The following is a 25,101-nucleotide window of genomic DNA, read 5'->3' on the forward strand; positions in this document are numbered from 1 at the left end:
ATATTTGAAGCCCCCTTTGTGCCCTGTCTGAGTGAATTCTTCTCCACCCCTCTGTCTTCAGTGGTTAAGTTAGATCAGAGCCAAAATGGTTCCTGGAGACCTCCTTCTCCAACACCTCATTTAGCAGGTAAGGGAACCAAGACTTGGAGGGAAGTCTCTTTTTTTTTTTTTAATTTTAAGTTTATTTGTTTATTTTGAGAGAGACAGAGATGGTGTGAACAGGGGAGGGGCAGGGAGAGAAGGAGAGAGAGAGAATCCCAAGCAGCCTCCGTCAGTGCAGAGCCCAACACGGGTCTCAAACTCATGAAACTGTGAGATAATGACCTGAGCTGAAACCAAGAGTCAGACCTGACTGAGCCACCCAGGCACCCAGGAAGTCTTGACTTAAGATCTCAGTGGCAGCCCTAAGCCCTTTCATGGCCACCATCTTCCCTTTAATTTCATCCTAGTCTTTGCTGTGAGGTGAAACATGGATTAGTATATCCATTTTACAGGTCTTGGTGTTGTCCATCTGCCTTTTTAGCTCTCCACCTCAACTCAAAGATATCAAGTCACCCTCTGTTGTATATGGAGATATCAGAGAAATCATAGTTGGAAACATTTCTTGTCTCACACACTGTGTTCCCTATGAGAAATTTGAGTCATAGTAAAGACAACTGAATAATAAGGGAAATCAAATCAACTTGCCTTATGGGGGTTTAGAATGGGTTTGCGTGGAGCAGGACTCTGGGGCAGGGGGAATAGCTTCAGCAAAGTTGAGGTGTACAAAGGCAGACTCTGCTGGGAACCTGAGTGGGAAGGGGTTGGGCAGTGGAAAGACTGGGCCTGGGTGTGGAGGACTTTGAATGCCAGGCCCCCATGCATCTGAACTTGCGCTTCAGATCACTGTGGAGCCATGGAAGGGCTCTACACAGGGCAGTCACCTCACCATATTGGACGTTTAGGAAGGTTACTCTGGAAGTTAGGCAGAGGTGGGATGGAGGAAGACGCTACAAGTTGGCCACTGGTTTGGACACTTGTTACAATAATCTGTAGCCACCTGATGTTTCTCTTTCTCCTGGTGCTTTTGTGTTATTTGGCAGGTAACAGGCAACTCTCAGGCTCTGATGGCTTATCCTGGGCCAGCTTTACCTCCCACCCTCACTTCAGTCATTCCCAGGGATAGAAAATTTGTCTTCGTGAAACATGAGCCGAACATGGTAAATAAGGGAAACCACCATAACCCACTCTTAAATGGCAGGGAAAAGAACAAAGGGAACTGTTTTACACTCTTCATTTCTAACTCACATCTGTGGTTCAGCTCCAGTTCTGTTGAAGAAGCAGCCCGGGGCCTCTGAAGACCTGCTTCAGGCTCAGCATTGTTCCTAGTTTACCATGTGACCTTGGACAAATCACTTTCCCTTTCTGGGCCTCTGATTCTGCACCTGTGAAAGGGGTGCACTGGACTAGCTCATTGTGAAGGTGTTTGCCATGCTCATAATTTGTGATTACATCCTCCTCCTCTCTTCTTGAGAATCATCTGTGGGATTCTTAACTCGGAAGCCTGCAAATAGTCTACTCAGCCCTGATCCTTCATAATCATAACTTCTATAATTTATTCTCCATTTATCATGTGCTTGGCACTGTGCTAAGTCCTATGTAATCACATTTAATTACTACAACTACTCTACTAGGTAGGTGCTGTTATTACTTTCATTTTATAGATGAGGGAGATCGAGATACAGAACATTTTAGTAACTTGCCCAAGGTCACCCTATAGAACCAGAACTTGAACCCAAGTCTGTTAGCCTCACAGCCATGCTCTGAATTCCTATGCCTTAATGCCCAGCCCCAAGCTTAGATCCAGGCCAGTCCCCATAGTAGTGCCTTCCAAGTTCTCCTTGGTCCACATCAAACCACGAGAGAAACACTTGTCTGGGACTCTCCTAGGCTTTGTGAGTGACCAAACCCTGCCCTTCCCCCACCTGGGGGCTCTGCTGAGGAGCTTGTCTTCTGTTTGCTCATCTTAATAAGGTAGTTCTCTCTCTAGAGCCTGAGTGATGACAGGTAGCCAGCTAGAACTAACTACAGTGTTAACTTTGCCTTGAAATCCTCCGCAAGCTCCCCAGCTGGAGACAGCCTGAGCCATGAGCTCATTAAGCAACAGAAGCCTGTCTCCCTACAACCTAGATGCAGGCAAGAAAACCCGTAATAGACCTGCTTTTACACTGAGTTGAAAAGAGCTGCGCTCACCCAATCCCCAGCAACTTGCTTTCAGCCCCGAATGCACTCTCCCCTCCCAGTATTCAATTAGCTGCCAATTAGACATCAGGGTTCCCCAGCCCCCTGCCAGCTCCTGACCGGAACAGGAGAGGACCACAGAGCTCTCAGCCCAGGTTCAAAGGCATTTTGATTGTGCGCCTGAGTTTATCCCATCCCTTCACTTGGGCCTGGCTTCCTTTGAAAGTGAGATGTTTTAAAAGGAAAAGGAAAGAAAACCTCCACATGCTGGGGATGCCCACTGGGACCCCCTTTGGTTCAAACATCCAGTTCAGAGGGCTTCCTGACTACCCTCCCACACATCTCCCAGCACATCCTGGCCTCGGGTAGCCTCACCTAGTCCTCCCACCCCACCCTTTTGGATCCCAACCATGGCAGGAAGGGAGATGAGAGAGAAAGATGGGTAGGGCAGGGGAAAATTAGGTGAGAGTGTGGAGAGAGGTAGCAAAGATGGAAATCAAGACAGGTAGAGAGAGGTAGAGGGATATCAGGACAGCTGCTGAGCCTATCCTAGAGGGACACTGAGTTACAGAATGAGGGCCACCTTTGCTGTCTTTCAGTTTCCAGGGTATTTGGTCCCTTCTCTTATGAGCTCTCTGAGGCCAAATTTCTGACCCCAAACCCCAACTCTAACCCTGACAAAGGCAGAGAAACTAGATGCTCCTACTAGCTCTCCTACCCTGTGGTCTCCCTACACACTGACTACCCTCACCCTCCATATTCCTGCCTCCGAGTCCTTGCCTGTGCTGTTCTTTCAAACCTCCTGACTCTTCTCCCTGATGCCTGAGTCCACTCTTCCTCCCGGCAAAGCAAGTCCCTCATTCTCCTGAAAGCCTTCCCAGCCCTGGAGACCACTCCTTTTCTGCACCTTATATTTGTAGTGTGCCTTCACTCTGCCTGGGTCTTAGCTCCTCGGCTTTTAATGAAATTCCTCCTTTGTCTTTTTTTCTAAGTTTATTTATTTATTTTGACAGAGAATCCCAAGCGGGCTCCATGCTGTCAGGAGCCCATCCTTTGTCTTTTGCATGTGTCATTGTCCCACCCCTATCCCCATCCAGGTCTTGAGGGTCCCAGGGCAGGAGCCCTGGCCAGCTTTTTATCCCCAGCCCCTCTAGCCATGTCTTAGGTAGATTTGTTGATGAATTAGTCATTGAATCGATAAACATGAATATTGAGCGCCTAATGTGTACCAGACAGTGCTTTAGGCATGGTGCACACTGCAGGGAGCGAAACAGACTTGGTCCCTCGCAACAGATGCTCCTGATTCCCCAGACTGCTGAGGGTGCATTTCCCACACCAGAGGGTGCCTGTGACAAACTTCCATGAGCGGAGGTGCCAGAGAGCAAATGCCCATCCCAACAGCCTCAACCAGGACCAGGAGGTTAATGGATAAACGCCCTGCCCTGCCTTCGTTGCTTCTTGGCTGGGGTCCTCTAAGCCCTGTTCTCCGTCGCCTCCCAGAGGTGCTGGTGGCACTTCATCTCCCCCCCCCCCCCCGCCCCTTCCCCATGGAATCACCTCAGGGTCTGCTTCTGGGGAACCTCCAACCAACTCCTTTCCCAGAGGAGTTTTCAGCCAGGCGATGACAATAATGACCCATTATTAATGACCCTAATAATTCAGCTACCTAATGAGTTTGCCCTTGCACATAGCATGATGCCTTGATCACTGGCTTTGTTTATGCATTTATTTATCTCCACGTTTTCTCAAAGGGTTTGTTGAGTAGTATCAAGCACCTCCTATTTGTGAGTCTTAAATAAGGTATGTCTGCACCATATCCTGGACACAGCCCTCTAAGTCATGGATGAACCCCTTTCTATAGTGAAGATGAGGAAGCCCAGCTTCAAGGAATAACATAGCTTGTCTGACATGGCACAGGTGAGAAGAGGGAACAGTGGGATTCGAACCCAGCTCTGTAGGATTCTGAAGTCCAGGGGCCTGATGGGTAAGCACCCACCTCAATGTGAGGCAAATAAGCAGTAAACACAATGAATTTAGAATGAGGTGGAGAGTAGGAAGTTTCCCAGAAACCTTCTCTAGGGAGGAGCATTTAACTGGAGCCTTAATGGATAAGAGAGTTTCAGGAGGTGAAGAAGCCCCTCCCCTGTGTGGGATCCGCAGGGCCTGAGGAAGTGACTATCACATGGAGGACAAGTTTAGGTGCTCTGGAGGAGACTGAGCACCCCCCAAGACAGAATGAGGGGTGCTAAGGACCTGAGACACTTTTCTAAGTTAAGCTCATTAGATTCTCTCTGAAGTCCCAGGCCCCTAGGAGCTCAAGGGATGTTCCAGAAGCATAGAATGTGGATGTCCTGCTTAATGAAGCTTCTTGCTGCTGCCTGCTGTGGGCCACGCCTGTGGTCATCAGAAATCCTAAGGGTCATTAACCCCGTCTCCTTTGCTCATGTGCTGGCCATGTTCCTTGCCAGACAGCTGACTGGGAAATCAGCTCCCAGAGTGGCCCTGGCCTCTCCTGCAACCCTGGGCCTCCTCCTCACGGTCCTCAGCTGCACGGGGGGACCCATCCCGAACCCCCCTCTCCAACTTCTGGCAAACACAGCACCCGCAGTTAGTGATGGGTGAGACATGCTTCGGGAGTCCCTGCTTGGCACCCAGAGATATAAATAACAATAAGGGGAACTATATTTAGCACGGCCTCCGCCCCTCCTGGGGGAAAAGGGGGATATAATTTATGAGATCTCAGCTTGTGTACAACTGTCAGCACATTTTCTGAATCACCTGGATGCGAATGTACTGAGCTGCCCTGACCGATTCTCCTCCCTATTCTTCCCCCTCCCCAGCTGTCTCCTGCCTGGCACAGGGGTGGGTGGGTGGGGCATCTCATTGGCAACAGGCAGTTCTCTGAGCAAATCTCTCTTTCCCCTTCTCCCTCTTCCCTGCCCTCTCCCTCTCCTTCTTCCCCTCCCTCTCCCTCTCCCTCTCCCACTTCCCCTCCCCCCTGCCCCCTCCCCCCCTTCCTAGGCTACCCAGGATGATAATGGGATGCAAAGGGACCATGTCCCTCCTGGTCCAGGGTTGTGATTCCTGCTCACAGGGAAGTCCTGCTTTATTACTTCATTGAGTCATGATAGAACGCTTCAGGAGTTTCCCATTGTTCTTAAAATCCCAGCTCCCTGCCATGGCCATATGTGACCTGGCCCCCTTGACCTCACCTAGAGCCCTTTCCCTCTATGATTGCTCTCATGGTGTCCCAGCTGTGCAGCACCCCCATCGGTGCATTGACTCTGCCCAGCCTTTCCCCACCTCAGGACATTTGTCCACACTCTTGCTTTTACCTGGAAGGCTTTTACCTCCTGTTCCTCCCTCACCTGCCTCCTTCCCATCTTTCAGCTCTCCGCATAAATGACACCTCCTCAGAGAGGCCTTCTTTGATCTCCCAACTGAAAGGAAGCCCCTCCCTTTGTTTACCATCAAGCCCTTATTTGGATCTTCATACCCTTACTGCAGCTTATTACTAATCCATTCACTTGTTCAGCAAGTATTTATTGAGCATGTACCATAGATCAGACACTGTTCTAGGAACTGGGGATACAACAGTCAATAAGACAAAGCCCTGCCCTCATGAGGCTGACATTCTGGAGGGAGTCCCAGATAATTAAAAAAAGAAGAAAATATATGATGCAATGACTATATAATATCAGATCAAATAAGTTCTAGAAAAAAGAGAAAGCTAAGGCAGTTGGGGAGAGAGCTTAGAAATGAGGAAGTGCCATTTGAGTAAAGGCCAAAACAGAGGCCTTATTTGCTTATTGTCTCTCTATGCTGCTGGACCGGCAACTCCAGGAAGGTTCCATGGGTGTTCTGTTCCCCACTTGATCCCCAGTGTCTGGCACATAGTAGGCATTCGATAAAGTTTTATGGGGTGAATGAACAAATGGATGGCTCACCAGACCTACTGCAGCACAAGTGTCTTTTCCTGCTTTCATCCTTAAAGATCCCAGGAGCAGCCAGTCCCTGTCCTTGATTATAGCTCTCAATAGACGGGAAGGCCATTTGTCATTTGCCCTCAGGCCTCCTCTCTCCAGGGAAACCAGAGGTCCTTGCCCAGCGGTGATGAATAGAGTGTCCTCTGACTGGCAGGCCCAACTGGGAGCTGCCCTCAGTCTTTCCCTATAACAGGGACAAATGGACCATGACGCAAATGACATAAATACCAAGACAGGGGTGGGCAGGAGACTCCAAACATCAAAGAGCCATGGCTTGCTGCTGATAGGTAGGCTGTGTTAAATGACCCCACTAGGGAAGCATTGCTGGGGAGAATGGCTGGGTGGGATTGGAGCCTGAAGACCTGGAGTCTTGAATTCTCCTGCTAACTAGACCAGTGGCCTTGGGCAAGCTGCTTCACTTCTGGGACTCAGTTAATCCATCTGAGCAATGGGAATGCCAATCTTTGCTTTGATGACCTATAAGCATAGAGGTAATTTGGAAGATCAAAAGTATACAGATAAACAGGGTTATTCCAAACAGCAAATTAGTTGCACAGAGACTTGGAAGAATGGTTGTATAAAGGGAGGCAAGCTTCCATTCGTTGTTCTTGTTTTGAAAATTCTATTTATGCCTGTAATCCAGTGAGTGTCCATGGGCGGAAATTCAGACCTGTGCTCCAAGATTCAACACTTTGCTTCCTCCCTTGGGTTTGCTGCTGTCCACGTTCCTGGGTCTTTGTCTCTTATAGTTCCTCAAGGTGACTCAGAGAGCTCAGCATGCCTGAAATGGAAGGAATCTTGGGGATCATCTAGTTCTCCTCTCTTGATTTTACAATGGGGAACGTAGAGGTCCAAAGAGGAGATGTGATCTGCCTAAAGCCACACAGAATCTCAGCAGAGGGGCCTGGACTGGAATGTGGTGTCCATCACTCGCAGATGGGGCCAGAGACAGGAAGGGATTGGAGAGTAGCACTTCCTCACAACTGGGGCAACATCTGGACGCTCTGCTTCCGCAGGGTATCGTCTTTCTGTCTCTGTTTCCTTATCTGAAAATGGAGTTTAAACAAGATGCTAATTGCAGAGAGCTCAGACAGTGCTTCACCTGCAACAGGGCTTGCTGCGTGTTGGGTAGAACAGCATGGGTGTTCTGTTCCCCATGATAGAACAGCAGGCACCAATGCAACCACGCGGCCTTTCTGATCAGTGGCTGTTAGTATTCTCGGTGTCCTCCTTGGTTACCTCCATCATTCCCAAGTTCCTGGTTTTTTTAGGCAGCTCCACAGCCTCTTGGGGTCCACAGGACTTCCCAAAGGAGATGGAAAGGACAGAAATCTTACGCAGCCGGGTCTCCAGTAAAGCCAGCTTAACCCTGCCGTGGTTTGCTCGTCATCCGTCCTGTAAGCTGTGTGCTGGCCCAGTGCCACTCGGGGTGGTCCAGGAGTTGTTACTGAAATAAGTAAGAATTGCAATGAGTAAGAAACTGAGAGTAAGTGTTTGAAAACGTATAGCACTGTTGACATCGCTGTGACAGCCAGGCCCATGGTTGATGGACAGCTCTGCTGAACAGGGCATAGTCTGAGTGCTGTCATGGTGAGTGCCTACAGTACGGTACAAGTCATGCTCAGTAAGGCCCGCGCGTCTCTGATGGATTGGAAAACTGATAAAACAAAGCAAACAAAGCTGGTCCTTCCCTTTGAGAAGCAGTGGTCTGGTCTTCCTTCAATGAAACAAACTCGTCAGCCTGCTTCTCAGGGCCTCTGCTGTCAGGGCTATGTTCACCTGTCCTTTCCAGATGGCTCTCTACCCTGAAGTCTCCTTCCCTTGGCCTTTGCTGTCCTTCTAGGTCCTAAATCAGATCCCACTTCTTCCATGAGGCCTTCCTGGGCAGGTTAACCCCTCCCCAACCACACCCCCAAGCCTCCCAAATGTGCTGTCCCCTCCAGCAAGTGCTACAGCCTTGTGAACCTGACTTTGATCACTCCGTGGCCCCTGGGGATGGACCAGGCCCTTTGTAAGCCCCCACCCCCCACCCCCGGGCTAGAGCTTACATCTAACTAGTTTTCGATAAATGTCAGCCCAGCTAATGCAAAGCACAGGGTAAACCAGTCAGCCCTAGGTACTATCTTTTCCAGAAGAAAAAGTGGCTCAGATGTGAATCTTTTTCACTAGAATGATTGCGGTGTAAGCCCTGCAGGACAGTTAGAGGAGCCAGGGTGTCTGCCGGTGAAAACAGCCTTCCGCCAGGCCTCTGGGTGTGCCATTACCTCCCAGGATGAGTAGCTGGGGTGGAGGTTTCTAGTCCGTCCTGCCTCTGGCCCACAGCCTTCTGACTTTCAACATGTCTCTCCAGGCTGCCCGGGCCCAGACTACCTCAATTTACTTTACCTCTCCCTGGTGCCTGTGAACTGCTAATGAGCTACCGGAACAGCCCCAGTACATCCCCCCAGCCTCAATCTCTTCTCCCCCTTTCCACCTGATGAGAAAGACCCCCTTTCCCATCATGAATAGGGCAACAGGTGAGCCAGGCCTTGGTTCAAAAGTGGTTTGTGGGCCCACAAGGGAGCCAGGCCTCTGCGTGGCTTTTACTGCCTCTCTTTCTGCTTCCTATGTATTCCCTGGGGTGGGGGTGGGGGTGGGGGCTGGCCACAGGGCCAGAAAGGAAGTTCCTTAAAGACAGAGACCTTGAGCACCACTCCGGCTGCTTCCCCGTGAGCATCCCTGGCTGCTCAGAAGTGAGCAGAAGAGCAAAAAGAAATTACTTGAGATTGCAGCAAGAAGTTTCTCAGACCTATGGAAGAACTTTCTGACCATGAGAGGAATTAAACACAGACTTTGCAAGGCAAAGAGGATCTTAGACCTTGGTTTTTTACCTCCCTTCACCAACCTTTAGCTTCTTAATCCTTTGTCCTTATATGAAAACCCAGCAAGGCACTCAGCAGCTCTGAAGCTGTGGAAATAGAGGGTCCGGAGCCCTTTTCATGGCCCCAACCCCTACCCCACACATGCACACGGAGGACCCCTTTGGCCTCCGTGGGTCGCAGCTTGGCACCCACTCATCTGGACTGATCCTGTCTCTTTGCCAAGGGAGATGCTGAGGCCTGGAAGGGTGGTACTTTACTTACCCACTGTGACAGCCAGAGAGAGGCTCTGTCTACCAGCCCAGACTTCACTGTTTGGAGAAAATGGAATGACATGGAATGATGGGAAAATGGTAGACAAGGTCGTGGAATGAGTTCACTTCTCCTGGGAAACCAGCCTGGACCCCATGACCTTCCTGTGTCCTTTCCCGCTCCAACTGTGAGTTCGTGTCCCTCAGAGCCCGTACCTGGGGCTCCCATCCCACACGCTGGATCTTCACCAAATTCCCTTTGATCCCCAACAGCTCCCCTCCCATCCCCAGCCCAGATTTTCCTCAGAGCTTTGAAAACCAGATGAGGGGCGGGCCATGCTAGGGAGGGTGCAGGGCCAAAGCGGTGGTCCCCCAGCAGGTCTGTGGTGCCTTTACCGGCTGCCTTTGAAAGCTCCTCCAAAGAGGTAATTCCTTTGTGCACAGACATGATTTATGAGGCTTTCTAGGCAAATTGTGGAGATAAATGGTCTTTGGGGCTGGGAAGCTTCAAAGGCAGTGATGCAGACAGATCAGAGGGAGCCAGGCAGCTAGGAGCTGGGCCTCATTAAAAGCCTGTGGAGGTGGAGCGGGGGGGTAGGTTTTAAGTAGAGCTGAGGACAGACCAGCTCTGAGCTGCCCCTGGATCCATTTGGGGGCAGCCCCCAGCTTACCTCTCACCCTGGGCCTCGCTGACCCCATCGTGGAAATGGACGAGCCAGAAGTGCTGAAGTCACAGAGGTACATTTATCCCAGAGGGCGGGGAGGCAGGGCGGTGCGTGCATTCCAACTTGGGCTTTGGAAGAGAAGTGACTGGCATTGCCAGGACCCCATGGAGTCCACACCAGCCTCTCTGCTAAGCAGGGCCTAGAGAGCTCACGTGGATCCTGAGTCTCCCCCTTTCCCACCTGTCCCCAGTGACCTGGACAGCTCCCTGCCTCTCGGGTCTGAAGACCCGCTCTGTACAAGGCGGGCACAGGTGTAAAGGAACTCCAATGTCCCAGCTGTACCATGCCTCACATCAGATATTCTGGGGCCTTGAACTCAAGGCATTATTGTTAAATGTCCCCTTTCAAGAAATGGGGCAGGAGGTCACTCTGGCTGTGAGGTCGTGTGCTAGTCACCTAACCACGCCTAACCTTCATTCCATCCTCTGTAAAATGGGGATAATTATAGCTACTCTGAGGAGTTGTGGCTTGAAATGAACAAATTAGGCACTACAAACTACCTAATGCCTAGTTTTCTTTCTCATCACCCTGTCCACGTAATATGGTGGCATTCTGTATCCATAGCAGTCCCAGGGAAGCTGATAAATTTGACTTTTATACCTTCCCATCTCCCCTCTCCAAAAGCAGATACGCACACATGCGCGCACGCACACACCCTTCCCAATCTGGCTCCCGGGTCTTCTAATTCCTCCCAGATATTAACAGATAACTGGGATATTAATGTCTAATAATGTGTTGTGACTGACACACACTCCTACACAAACAAGGATGACGAGCATTCTTCTAGGGGATCCCTGCAGACCCTGAAGAGTGCAGTCCTAACGGTGGGATGCCAGGCAGACTTGGTGACATCTTGGAGCAAGGACCCAGTCCTGGATTCCAGATGCATCTATCCACAGAGAGATTCAGGGCCCTGGCAGAATGGAGTTACTGAGTCTCTCGACTCCCTCCTGGTGTTCTGATGGCATGATGATATCTGGTCGAAATGTGCTTGGTTGCCCAGAACTGTTGTCGAGGCTGTGGTGTTGGAGATGAGGAAGGTAAATGGGCTGAAGTGACAGCCTTTGCTCGGGGCATTTTAATGTACCTTCTGGCTTCATTCCCTCCTCCTGCCCGGCTACCTCAAGGCCCTTCTGGGTCTCCTGACCCCCGCCCTGACAGTGGGGCACCTTGCCCAGTTGTAGCTCCCCCAGCACAGCTCGCCCAGCATCTGCTAGTAACCCCATGTTCCAATGGGTCCATGTTTCCTATTTGCTTGTCTGCTTCTCCAACTAACTATGGGCTCCTAGAACCTAGTAGGTGCTCAATGATTGTTTGACAAGCAATAAATGAGCCCAACTCCTCTCCCAAAAGCTAGTATGCTGGGATGGTGAGAGCCCTGCATCGATATGGCCACAACTGGTTTCCAATCTAGCTCTTCACTGCATCAGCTGTGTGGGCACAGACAAGGCGCTCAGTCTCTCTGGTCCAGAGTTCCCTGACTGATAAAATGTGTTTAGAGATGACCTCTAAAGCTTAGTAGTAAGACAGGCAGACTCAGACTCTCAACTCTGCCTTTTGCAACCAGGGGTGATTTTGCCCTCCAGGGAACATTTGTCAATATGTGGAGACATTTTTGGTTGTCGCAATCGTGGAGGAGGGTCTGCTACTGGCATCCAGTGGGGAGAGGCCAGGGGTGCTGCTCAGCATCCTACAATGCACAGGACAGCCCCCACAGCAAAGAATTTTCTGGCTCAACATATCAACTGCACCAAAGTTGATAAACCCCGGTTTAGTTATTTAATGTCTCGGAACCTCAGTTTTCTCAGTTGAGAAATGGGGTAATGATTCCACCTCACATGGTTTGCCTCCATCTTCTTTGGAACAAGGCGAGGAATAAATAAATGGCACCCGGTTAGAAGAGGAATCAGTGGAGTAACACAGGTGGGAAACCCAGCTGACCCATAGTAGGTGTGCAGGGTGAGGGGGTTTTCCTGCATGTGTGTGTTTATCCGTCCGCTCCTGTGCCCCAGGAAACAAGCGTGATGTGGAGGTCCACTCTGCATCCCAGGCAGCCACTGTGAGTCCCGCCTCCCTTCAGAGGCTTAAGGGAGATACAGATAATGTGGTTAAATAACAGAGTAAGTAACAAGTGTAATAAATAGATCACTAAGAGCTAATGATACATCATTATAATCCTGTGCTGTCAGCATCTTCTGGCTTAGGGACTGTGTCAGGAGATTTGGGTTTTAATCTATGGCACCTTGGTCTATTAATATTTAATTCCAACAATCTAAGTAGTGGAAAGATAGGGAGCTGAGCGATGGCTCAGCTCAGAGCCTGGGTAACCACCTCGAATTTTTCTTGTCTACACAAGGACAAACACACCTCTCACCCCGGTCCCCTCTGGCCTCTTTCTCAAGTGGGGACATTTAGCAATGGAGCGTAGAACCACACAGAATCGAGGCTGGAAGAGACCCCAGAATTTACCCGCTGGTGTCTTTTAATGAGAGCATCACTGGCATTGGAGAGCATAGTTCTTCATTGTGCGGAACTGTCCCTGTCCCTGATCATCTGTGACAACCTAATTCCTCCCTCCCCCCTCCCATTTCCAGATGCCCTCTTGGGGAGGGTGACCTACTCCAAGCAAAAACCACTGATCCAAATATGTCATTCTACAGATGAGAAAGCACAGGCCCAGAGAGGGGAGGGGGCTGCCCAAGATTGCACAGCGCTGGCTGTGACTCAGCCTCGGTGGGCCCCCAAAATTGCAGCTCGGGCCTGAAAAGCGTGGAGGCGCTCAGCCTCCGAGAATTTGCCTGTGCTTTTATTAGGGCAAGTCAGTTGACAAATGGCCTCACTCACTGGGAAGTCACTTTATTTATCAGCTGGAATGGTTTGGGGCTGCTCCAGCCCCATCTCTGCCTGTGTGCCCGCTGCTTTGTAAACTCAGGAGCAATTCCGTGTGTCAGCTCTCCCTACATCTTCTTGGGGTGGGCGGGGGCCTGGGGACCACCGGGGAGGTGCTCTGACTCTATCAAGCCTTCCCATTGCTAAATGGTGGGGGGTGTGGAGAGGCCTCGGCCCAGGCTCTCGTACAGGCCAGGGCAACTCAGGGTCAGTGGATCCCAGGTTTGTTTCTAACGCTTGACCTTCACTTCAGTGGCCAGTCTTCCTCCATGCTGAGTCTCAGGATTCCCATCTGTGGAATGGGAAGAACCAAGCATCTGCTCCACTCCACCTCAGACCCAGCATCCTCCTGCCCATCTCTGAGAGGACCAGTGAGCACACAGGTCACCGGAAGGATGATAGTCCTTGCCAGCTGTGCTTTTAAAAGGATCTATGCTTGACCCCACCACCCCAGAATAATTCAAATGTCCAGGGGTGAAGCCCGGGCATGAGTGTCTTTTTTAAAACCTCCTGGGGTAATGCTAACGTGCAGCCAGGCTGAGAACCACTGGCTGAGGAAGCAAATCCTCAAAAGCAGCTGAGAGAGGGCTCTTCAGTCGCTGGAAAAGCCTTGTCAGCTGGCTGACGGTTCTTCCTGTGCCCAGCTCTGGGCTGGACACGGGGGGAGACTGCGCGCCTGTGGGGGATGGGGTGACTCAGGCAAGGGCACCCGCCCCCCAGCTCCCCCTGCAGCAATGCATGGACTCTCTAGGCTAAGGGAAGAGATTGGACACAAGGCACGTAAACCTGCTTGTATATGGCAGTGGTGACAAAAAACAATGGTCAGCCAAGTTATTGTTCCTAAGAGAGAAAGTCAAGGAAGGCATAAAAACATAGCTGTGCCTTTAATAAATGACCTTCAGGGACTCAAAAAGATGTTTGACACCAATGTTTATGACAGCATTTATTACCACAGCCAAAAAGTGGAAACAACCCAAGTGTCCATCAACAGATAAACAAAATGAGGCCTGTTTACACAATAAAATACTGTTGAGCCTTAAAAAGGGAAATTCAGGGCGCCTGGGTGGCTCAGTCGGTTAAGCGTCCGACTTTTGGTTTGGCTCAGGTCATGATCTCATACTTGTAAGGTTGAGCCCTGCATCAGGCTCAGCGCAGAGCGTGGAGCCTGCTTGGGATTCTCTCACTCTCTCTCTCTCTCTGCCCCTCCCCCTCTCACGCACACATGCGTGTGCACACTCTCTCAAAGTAAATTAAAAAAAAATTAAAATGATTGAAATGGCACAAGGTATGTTATGTGTATTTTACACAATATAAAAAGTTCTAAATCAATAATCTTAAGAGAATTATGAGAAGTAGGGCCAACCCTGGGAAACCCGGGACCTACAACCGCCATTCACACGTACGCCAGCCCTTGAATGAAGTGCATGTGAAAAATGAGCCTCTTCTTTCTCATCTCCTTGTGAATTATCCAAGGTGGCTGTTTTAGCCCAGGCTGGCTGCCAGTGTCCCGTGTCCCCTCTTCCATCAACACCGGACCACAGTCAGCAGGACAGCAGTGGTTAGGAGCTCAAATGCCCAGTCACTCCCCAGCTGTGTGACTTTGGACAAGTTACATAACCTCTCTGGGCCTCAGTTTCCTGATCTACAAAATGGAGGCACACCCCTTGCAGGTGGGTGGTTGTAAGAATTAAATGAGCCAGGAACACATTAGCCTTGGACCCCGAAGTAGGGAGATGTACTGGCTGGGAAAGGGGGGTGAGTGGGCCAGCCTAAGGGAACAGAACAAGCCAGGCCATATGCTAGCTGCCCGGAGAAGATACATCCACTTGAAACATCAGCCAAAGCCAAAAAATAATTAGAAAGGAATGTCTGTGACAGGGAGAAAAAAAAAAAAAAAAAAAAAAAGCATGAGGGGGTGACATTCCAAGGCCAAATTGGAAAGAGTTTGTATCTGTGAAAGAATGCAAAATCCTGTTGTAATTTTAATGACTGTAGTTTTTATTCACCTTCAACAGGAAAGATAATTGACTCACTGCAGCTCTGCCTCATTTCTCTGTCATTGCTGGGGAATGAGGTGTTTTTAAGTGGATTTTCTAGATAACTGAAGCTTATCCCTGTGAACCCTAACATTTTTTTTCATTTAATCACTCTGAGGGGAAATTTATATGGAATGGATTACACACTTCCCTGCTCCCTTAATCAGAATATTCTAAATTGAATGTAACCTCTTCCTGTCAACTTGGACTTACAGGGCTATTTGCCCCTAGATTAACGGCTCCATTAATATGGCAAATGCTTTGCTTTTTTAGTCTACAGATGTTTACTGTTTGTTTCCATGGTTTCCTACTGTGATATGAAGCTCTTTCTATGTATTTTTAGGAACTCCATAAAACACACAGACACAAATTTGCACATGTGTGTATACACACGCACGCTGAGAACCCAGATTGTCAGACCTAATGGAACTGTGTTTGCCTGTGCTTCTCTGACACCCTTAATAGGGCATTTTACGGCACACCATATAGGCTTTTCTGGCATCTCTGTCCCCACTAGATTGTATGTTCCAAGAGGGCAGGACACTTTCTGGCATTACTTGGCGCTTGGCCAATGTTTGTGGAACACACAAGTGAAAGAATGAAAGCACCTAAGTGTTAGGGCATCAGTTAGTGGTGAGTGAGTGGCTTTGAATGCCTTCCTGGATGTCTCTTGGACACCTCAAATTCATTGGCCCATCATTCTCTTTCCCCCGACATGTGCTATTCACCCTTGTGTTGCCCATAAAGAATTAGGGTGATTGGCACCAATATCCACCCGGCAGCTGAAGCCAGAGCCGGGTCGACATCCTTCCTCCCTCGTCTTCCTTCTCCAGCACTCTGTCAGTCAGCAAGTCCTTGTGGCTTGTACCTCATCAATACAGCTGGAGTCTGTCCCCTTCCCTCCATCCCCAGTGCTACTACCTTAGTCAAGGCCACCGCCATCTCTTTCCTACTATATATATATAACAGCCAGTCCCCCTGACCCCACTCTTGCTCCGTTTTTCCTGCCCACATATCTATTCTTACCAGAGCAGTCTTTCTACGGCCATACCTAATCATGTCTGTCCCCTACTTGGAACACATCTAGAGTTTCCCGGCTGCCCTTGTGGGAAGTCAACACCCCTGAACATGCCTCACAAAGCCCTTGGACCTGGGATCCTGCCCAGGAATCTTCCCCACCTATACTTTGCTCTCCCTTAAAGTCTATACTCCAGACACACATACCTTTTAAAATGTTCTCTCATGTCATGCTTTTTCCCAGCTCCAAGTTTTTACATACATTATTTCCTCTGCTTGGAACCATTCCCCACGCTCACCCCTCCTTCAGGTCTCTTTGAGGATATAGTCCCTAACCCCTTAGTCTGGATTCAAACCCACCTGCGCCCTTCTGTATTGTCCTGAACGACCCTTGCTGTGGCACTTCTTTGAGATACTTTAAATGCCGCCTTAGCATCTCCGTCCCCACTAGACTGTATGCTCTCCAGTTTGGGGTTTGGGTTGTGCCAGAGAGAATGGAGGTCACCTCTGATAAGCAAAGCATAACTACGCCCTGGGATGCACCGAGGACAAACTGGCTTTGGACTCTAGCAGTTTCCTTCAGAGTCAAGGTCCGAGGGCAGTGACTATGACCCTAACAACGAAGGGAATCCCTTGTTCTAGATCCTGGGGCCGTTCCCAGTGATGAGCAGAGAGGAAGTGGCTGGTTTACGTGGCATCTCTACCCTTGTGTTCTGCAGCTGCCCCCTTATGCCCAGTGGCACCCCTGAGTTTCTGTCCACAGAAGCATCCTTCAGAAAGTGTCCCATTTACCAGCAGTGGAGGTTGCTGGAGCCAGACCTGAGCCTGCCCTTGACTAGAACCTTGAGCAATCACTTAACCTCGCTGACCCTTTAGTTTCCCCATCTGTAAAATGAAGAGTAATAAAGCCTAACTTACAGGGTTTTAAATGTCACAAGTGAGCATTTAAAACGTGGTTGTCGTTATTATTACAATGGAGTCACGTCATACGTACGTTAAATTTATGGGAATTCAACTACGTGTGCTTGGCAACAAAAAGAGATTGAGAAATGGTATAGCAGTTAATTCGGCTAGTCTTTCCACTCATTGATATATGTCCCAGAGAGAGGGTGACGTGGGAGAAGCTGACTGCTGGATACTCGGTTATTCTCTGTCTTGTGAGCCTCTTCCATTGTGGGTGGAGTTTGTAACTATATCTGGACTTGATTTTTTTTTTTTTTTTTTTTTGTATTAAGAAATTAGTTTCAGAGGTGCCTGGATGGCTGTCTGACTCCGGCTCAGGTCATGATCTCACAGTCTGTGAGTTCGAGCCCCACATCAGGCTCTGTGCTGACAGCTCGGAGCCTGGAGCCTGCTTCGGATTCTGCGTCTCCCTCTCTCTGTCCTTCCCCTCTCGAGCTCTGTCTCTCACTCTCTCTCAAAAAAATAAATAAACATTAAAAAATTAAAAAAAAATATTTCAGGTATGTAACATAATGATTCCACATTTGTATATATTGTGAAATGATCACCACAGGTCGACATATGTCACCATACATAGTTACATGGTTTTTTTCTTGCCATGGGAACCTTTAAGATCTACTCTTACTAACTTTCACATATTATTAACTATACAATGTTATTAACTCTAGTCACCATGCTGGACATTACATCCCCATGACTTATTTATTTGGTAACTAGAACTTTGTACCTTTTGGCCACCTTCACCCATTTTCCCCACTTCCTACACCCTACCTCTGGTAACCACCAAATCGTTCTTTGCATCTATGAGTCCAGTTCTTGTCTGTTTCTTCATTTTTTTAGATTCCACATAAATCATATGGTGTTTGTCTCTGTTTGACTTATTTCATAAGTCTCTGTTTGACTTACTAGCATAATGCCCTCAAGGTCCATCCATGTTGTTACAAATTACAGGATTTCCTTCTCTTTTGTGGCTGGATAACATTCCATTGTCTATATATACCACATCTTCTTTATCCATTTATCTATTAATGGACACTTAAGTTGCTTGCATGTCTTGGCTGTTGTAGATAATGCTGCAGTGAACACGAGGGTGCGTATATCTTTTCAAGTTTGTATTTTCATTTCCTTTGGATAAATACCCAGAACTGGAATTGCTGGATCATAGGATAGTTCTATTTTTTTTTTTAATTTTTTTAAATGTTTATTTATTTTTAAATTTTTTTTTTCAACATTTTTTATTCATTTTTGGGACAGAGACATAGCATGAACGGGGGAGGGGCAGAGAGAGAGGGAGACACAGAATCGAAAACAGGCTCCAGGCTCCGAGCCATCAGCCCAGAGCCTGACGCGGGGCTCGAACTCACGGACCGCGAGATCGTGACCTGGCTGAAGTCGGACGTTCAACCGACTGCGCCACGCAGGCGCCCCAATGTTTATTTATTTTTGAGACAGAGAGAGACAGAGCATGAATGGGGGAGGGTGAGAGAGAGAGGGAGACACAGAATCGGAAGCAGGCTCCAGGCTCTGAGCCATCAGCCCAGAGCCTGACGCAGGGCTCGAACTCACGGACGCGAGATCATGACCTGAGCTGGAGTCCGACGCTCAACCGACTGAGCCACCCAGGCGCCCCAGGATAGTTCTATTTTTAATTTGGGAGTGGGGGGACCTCCATACTGTTTTCCGCAATGGTTGCACCAGTTTGTATTCCCACCAACAGTGCCCGAGGGTTCCCTTCTTTCCACATCTTTGCCAACACTTGTTATTTCTTGTCTTTTGATGCTAGCCGTTCTAACAGGTGTGAGGTGATATCTCATTGTGGTTCTGATTTGCATTTCCCTGATGATTAGTGATGTGTAGCACCTTTTCATGTACCTGTTGGCCCTCTGTATGTCTTCTTTGTAAAAATGACTGTTCAGATCCTCTGCCCATTTTTTAATTGGATCGTTTGGGTTTTTTGTTTCGTTTTTTGTTTGTTTGTTTGTTTGTTTTTTTGCTATTGAGTTGTATGAGTTCTTTATAGACTTTGAATATTAACCCCTTGTCAGTTACATGATTTGCACATGTTTTCTCCCATTCAGTAAGTTGCCTTTCATTTTGCTGATGGTTTCCTTTCTTATGCAGAAGCTTTTTAGTTTAATGTAGTCCCACTTGTTTATATTTGGTTTTGTTGCCTTTGCTTTTCTTGTCAAATCCAGAAAATTATCACCTGCGTCAAGGAGATTACCACCTATGTTTTCTTCTAGGAGTTTCATAGTTTCAGGTCTTACATTTCAATCTTTAATCCATTTTGAGTTAATGTTTGTGTATGATGTAAGAGACTGTCCTTTCCCCATTGTATATTCTTGGCTCCTTGGTCATAAATTAACTGACCATATATTCCTTGGTTTATTTCTGGCCTCTTTGTTCTGTTCCATTGATCCATTGTTTTTATGCCCGTATCATACTGTTTTGATTACTATAGCTTTGTAATATAGTTTGGAATCCGGAAGCATGATGCCTCCAGCTTTGTTCTTTGTCAAGATCATTTTGGCTGTTGGACTTGATTTTGCCTCACCATAGTACCAGGTAGAAAATGCAGGGTGGGGCTTACTCATAAGCTGGCAGCTCAGTTTGTATATGTGAATATTTGGGGCAGAGATGAAGAAGGAATAAAGCAAGACAGGGATTTGGGCCCAGGCTGGTTCCATCTGTTAAAGGATGATGGACAGGCTCCATGACATTGACCATTTGACCTTGATCAACAAGTGGGAGGTACATCCAGTGGAGTTTGTGGGGCTGATGGAGTGATTCCTCCATCAATGCCTTAGTCCCCAAAGATCCCATGTACTCACTGGCCTCACTAGAACCTTCTGCTTTTGTGCATGCCCAACACTCGAGCGCCACTGCCTCTTTGTTCATACTGAGCCTGTCCCAGTGACACTTTCCCCAGTCACACTCACCTGCCGCCTTCCTTCTCTGAGTGTCTAAACCCTAGAATCACTGGAGCACAAAGATCATCTGATCGGCACCTTGTCTTCAGAAGGTGGGGTGTCCAGCCATTCCAGTTTGGCCAGGACTGAAGGATTTCTCAGAAGGTGGGATTTTAGTGCTGAAACCAGGACACTTGGTCACTCTGATAGGCAGACAAATGAGACTTTAGGAAGTCTTGCCTGATCTCCTTAGCTGGGAGTAGTCTTTTTCTCCATTGAACTTCTCGTAGAACATTATCTGTGCCCGTCTATGGCCATGCTTGAACCCCACATCCACCACACTCCAGGATTCAAGTGAATGAGCCTGTGGTTTGAGGACATCTTGGTATTGGGTGTCCTATAGGCACCAGGGGAAGGTCAGAGGGGGAGGTGGCAGCAGGCTGGGTGACCTACCTGGGGCTCTGCCATTCAGGTCCTTTCCACAGCTGTGAAAGTTTCTGCAAAGCTGGCTCAGATATCATCACTCTTTGAAACACTTAATTACATATAAAGATCTTGAAGGCTGTCTGGCTCCTCCCAGGGAAACATTTCTTTTTCCTGCTCCTTCTGAAGTTGGCTACTTGGAAAGTAAAGAAATTGAACTGAAGATAAAGCAACCCAGGGGCGGGGGGTGGGGGTGCAGGGTGGGTAGACATTGCTGAAAAGGAGAAGCCTCGGAGAGACAGATGGGAAGGGTGACAGGGAGATGGGAGGGGGGTGGGGGGGAGAGGGTGCAGGGAGCTAGAAGGCATTCTCACTGGAGAGTGAGGTACAAGAGGTGAGAAAACTAATGAGTTTCAGAAAGAGAGGGAAAGAGAGAGAGATGGGGGCTGGGCTGGGGAGGGACTGAGAAGGGGGAGTGAGTAGTGTCACAGAGAAGAGCGGTAGCAAACCAGAAGAGAAAGCCTGGCTGAGAGGAACAGAGACAACCAACCAAGAAGAATTTAGCAAAGGCAGAGGGAGGTGAATAGCTTATGGTTCCAGAATTTCAATACCCGGGAGGGGCTTCAGGGAAGCACTGGTTGGAATGGGATGGCTCAGACTGGGAGATACCTTGAAGAAATAATCTTCTTAGGGTGTATGATTAGTGGAGTGGCTTGGCGAAGAACCCATGGAGGTTATGAGGTGCCAAAGCTTCCCCACTAATGGCCCTTGCTGTCTCCTTATCCAGGGAAGAGCAACGCAGAGAGTGGCCTTTGGGGTATCGGTTCAGGCCCCCGTCCCAAGGACAGTCCCTCAGGGAATTCCCTCAGCCCTGACCGGCTCCTCTCTTGCAGGCTGTGACAGCGACCACTGGGGCCCCCATTGCAGCAATCGGTGCCAATGCCAGAATGGAGCCCTGTGCAACCCCATCACGGGCGCCTGCGTGTGTGCCGCCGGCTTCCGCGGCTGGCGCTGCGAGGAGCTCTGTGCGCCGGGCACCCACGGCAAGGGCTGCCAGCTGCAGTGCCAGTGCCGCCACGGAGCCAGCTGCGACCCCCGCACCGGCCAGTGCCTCTGCGCTCCGGGCTATACCGGAGTTTAGTGAGTACCGCCCCCAGGGCCCTAGGGGCGGGGCGGGGCGGGGCTGGCTCCCTCCCCGCAGCTGCGCAGTCTGCCACTGGCCCCTAACAGAGGATCAGGGTAGGGGGTACAGACAGAAGTTCAAGGTAGTCCTGGCTGGCAGATCTCCCGCGCTGTGACCCCAAGCCCTACAGAGGTTAAATGCCCAGGCCTCACCCACGCAGGTCCCCGGTCCCTCCATCCAGGCCCCAGGGTAACAGGTGCAAGCTGAGACCAAGTACATCAGGAGTTCATGAAACTCCTCCCGGGAGGCCCTTCCTGTCCGGGCCCCAGACCTGTTTGGCATTCTCCTCTGATCATAACCCAAACGCCCGCTGCTCACCTGGGTCCCGACCCTTCCAGGCCATTTGAGAAAGAGATGGGTGAGGGCCCTGGGCAGTAAGTACCATGAATAGATTCAGAGAATTTATTGTGCCTGTTCATATCCCCTGTCTTCTCCCCTCACATCCCAAACAGCCCCTCACTCCAGTTCTCTAGAGAGTCTGTACTGAGAGGGAACCTCCAAGACTGCTTAATTGAGACCCCCTCAGAGCAAGATTGAAGTTCTCCTCCCCACTCCCCGCTCCCCACCCTGTTGAAGACTCAGTGGCCTCCCAACAGCCCTAGATCCTGAGAGGGTATCCAAGGACACTGGTCAGCGACACATCCTTGATTGAGGGTGTTTCCTGCCCCAAGGTCTGGCCAACTCCAGGGCCAGCTCCAGCTAGAGGCCAGGGCCATTTCCCTGAGGCCCAAGGCCAAGATCCTGTGCAAAGCCTCCCTCATACCTCAGCAGTGCACATGAACCCGTCATGACAGCTGAGAACTTTCCAGAGGCTAAAAGTGGGGCATGCCTCAGATACTTACTCTCCCTGAATCTAGGTAGATTCTTAAAAGCCAGATCAATAACCACATCTCAGTGCCTTTAGTCATGCTGTTCCTTCTGCCTGGCATGCCCTTCCTTCTCTTCTCCCAGTGAAACTAACTTCACCTTCAGGACCCACATAAAATGTCTTCCTCTCACGGAAGCCTTCCCCAAAAAACACTCTTCTTGACATTAAGCACTTAAGTTACCCCATAGGCATGGGCCCAGTCACACAGCATTCCAGTTCATTATGTCTGAGCCCTGTTTCCCCCTTCTGGCAGAAAGCAGGACTGCATCTCAGCTAATACAGTTCACATTGGCTGTGGACTCTCGAATTCCTAGGGAGCCCTGGAGTACTGGGACACTGCCACTGACTGAATGCTGCCATGTCTGACACCTCTGCTTCCTCATGCAGCTGTGAGGAGCTGTGTCCGCCTGGAAGCCACGGGGCTTACTGTGAGCTGCGCTGCCCCTGCCAGAATGGGGGCACCTGCCACCACATCACTGGAGAGTGTGCCTGCCCCCCAGGCTGGACGGTAGGTGGGCCCACAGGACCTGGGTGGGCCTCTGTAAGAGGTGTGAGCGTCCCTCACCCACACACGTTGAGGGGCTGAATTCTTTTCCCACCCTGAAAACCCTCCCTCCTATCTGTGGTCACAGGCATCACTAGAAAACCACCGGAGATCCCTTGGACACAACTTTGAATGACAGTCTACATCTAAGGGCTGTGTGAACTGATGGCAGGTTCCTTAACCTCTCTGAGCCTGTGGTCTGTCATGCTCAAAGGAGTTGAAATCTAGATAAGCTCTTTCCTTGGACATAGATAGGTACTCACCTGAGCTGCCGTGGGCTCTGGGCCCAATGTGGCAGAAAGGGTGTGGTGTGAGGGCAGGGGAACAGGTGGGAGGAGGAGGGGAGACGGAAGAGTAGAGATCACCTGAAGTTCTAGAACTTCAGATTCCCAGCCTGTACCCCGCTGTTCTGTGGGCCCAGAATCTGTATTTCAATATGTGCTCCAGGTGATTCTGGTGCAGCCTCAACCAACCCAGCTCTTGTGTCTGGGAACCGCTATTATGGAAAGGAAAGGATGGGAATTATAACCTCACAGGCCTCAGTTCAGGTCCTGCAACCAGTGTTGACCCTGAAAAAAGTGCTCAGTTACTCTGGTCTCTGTTTCCCCATCTGTAAGCAGAACCCATACAACAATAGTAAGCCCTGCCCTTCATAACCGCCCTGGTGGGCAAAAGGCTCAGATGAGGCAGTGCACGTTCAAAGTGCTTTGCAGACTCTGTCCTTTATCATTGCTTGTTTTATATCCCTGGATCCTGCAGACAATCCACAAGCCTCTTTTTTTTTTAGCTAACACACTCTGTCAGGGCTCCCCCCACCAATGACCCAAGCTTCTCAGGAGCACCGAGTCACTAAATCGGACTCTCCCAGGCTGTGCCCCCGCCTCTGACTCTCCAGTAACACACCCCATTTTGGGGGAAGCTCAGTGACACAGGGGGCTGCATCCCCCAGGGCCTGAAACTTCTTTGCAAAGCCAGAGAGGACAGGGGTGCTGAGTAGGAGCAGGGTATTTCGGGAAGCTGTGAATGCAGAAGTCATGGGGAGCAGGCTGGAGGGATGCTTGCAGGGCCCATTGACACGGGCACAGATTTGCCGGGATTTTTTAGAGCAGGAAAGGACTCGGGATGATTTGGTCCAGCAGTGTCCAAACGTGGCTGCACGCCAGAGTTTCTGGGGCTGAGGGTGGGTCTTAAGAACAGATTTCCAGGCCCCACCAGAGACTTTCTGGGGCCTGGATCTCTATCTTTAATAAGATCCCCAGATGATTCTGCAGCAGCCAACCCTGTCCGCAGATCCATATTTGGAAATAATTGATCAAGACTGTAGGATTTCCTTCTGAGTTTCACAGAACCCTAGGGTTTCTTGGGGGTGAGGGTGGGTGGGGAGCCTAATAATTAGGGCTCTGGGTCCCACACACCCTCACTTGTCCATTTTAATCTACTTTCTATATTGAGGTTCTTGGTAAGATTTCACATAAAAACAGGGCCTCCCAGCTTTTAGAGGTCTGAACACCACTGGTCCATCAATCCCCTCCTTTCTCAGATGAGGAAGCTGAGGCCCAGAGAGGTTGAGTGACCTGCCCATGGCTACACTGCTGGTTAAGAGGAAGGTGGGTTAGAATCTGGGTCTCCTGACTCTTGGACTCCTGAACCCCAGCCCTTGGTGTCTGTCTGACTGTCTCTTTTGAGGACAAAGGGGCGGCTGCTGCCTCTCTCATTTCTCACCTGCCCATTTCTCCCACCCTGAACCAGTCTCTGGAAAGACCCTCTTATCTCCCACCTGCTTCCAGAATTCCACCACCCACAGGCTGGGTTTTCAGAGGCCTAGCAGCAGGCATTGAGGTTGGGTCAGGGTGAGGGAGGAGGAGAATGGGCCACAGGCCTCTCTAGAGACACTGATGGAAGCCAGTGGTCAAAGAAGGGGAAGGGAGGAAGTCTTGGAGGAATTTTTTTCTTCCCAACACAGTGAGAAGTTTGTTCTTCAAGACGACAGGAAACTGTCAATAGACACCTATGGATTTGGGGACTTTATATTTTTAATTTTTTTGTAGACAATTGCGTTTCTATTTTTTACACAGCATTTAACTTGCAGATTTGTATGAATTATTAATACCCCTCATGCATGCAGAGTCACAGTGTAAGGACGCTGCAGCTCAGTCCTGAGGCCCCTCCCAGGGACGGCTAGGGCTGGGAAGAGGGTGCTGGGCAGAAGGGTCCTGCCTTTATCATCCT

General features: G+C 49.6%; 1 protein-coding gene across 13 annotated transcripts in view; it reads left to right on the forward strand.

Annotated features, from left to right (window-relative positions):
• MEGF11 (multiple EGF like domains 11) overlaps positions 1-25,101 on the forward strand; it is a 358,279-nt gene that overhangs the window by 258,804 nt on the left and 74,374 nt on the right. For all 13 annotated transcript variants that reach the window (XR_009264051.1, XM_058737313.1, XM_058737317.1 and 10 more), the window contains exons 6-7: positions 21,171-21,417; positions 22,716-22,836. Coding sequence is in view for 12 of the 13 variants with exons in the window: in XM_058737313.1 (XP_058593296.1) it covers positions 21,171-21,417; positions 22,716-22,836 (368 nt within the window). In the remaining variant the exon portion in view is untranslated. The remainder of the gene's footprint in view (positions 1-21,170; positions 21,418-22,715; positions 22,837-25,101) is intronic.

This window comes from Neofelis nebulosa, chromosome 7 (assembly GCF_028018385.1).
Source record: "Neofelis nebulosa isolate mNeoNeb1 chromosome 7, mNeoNeb1.pri, whole genome shotgun sequence".
NCBI lineage: Eukaryota > Metazoa > Chordata > Mammalia > Carnivora > Felidae > Neofelis > Neofelis nebulosa.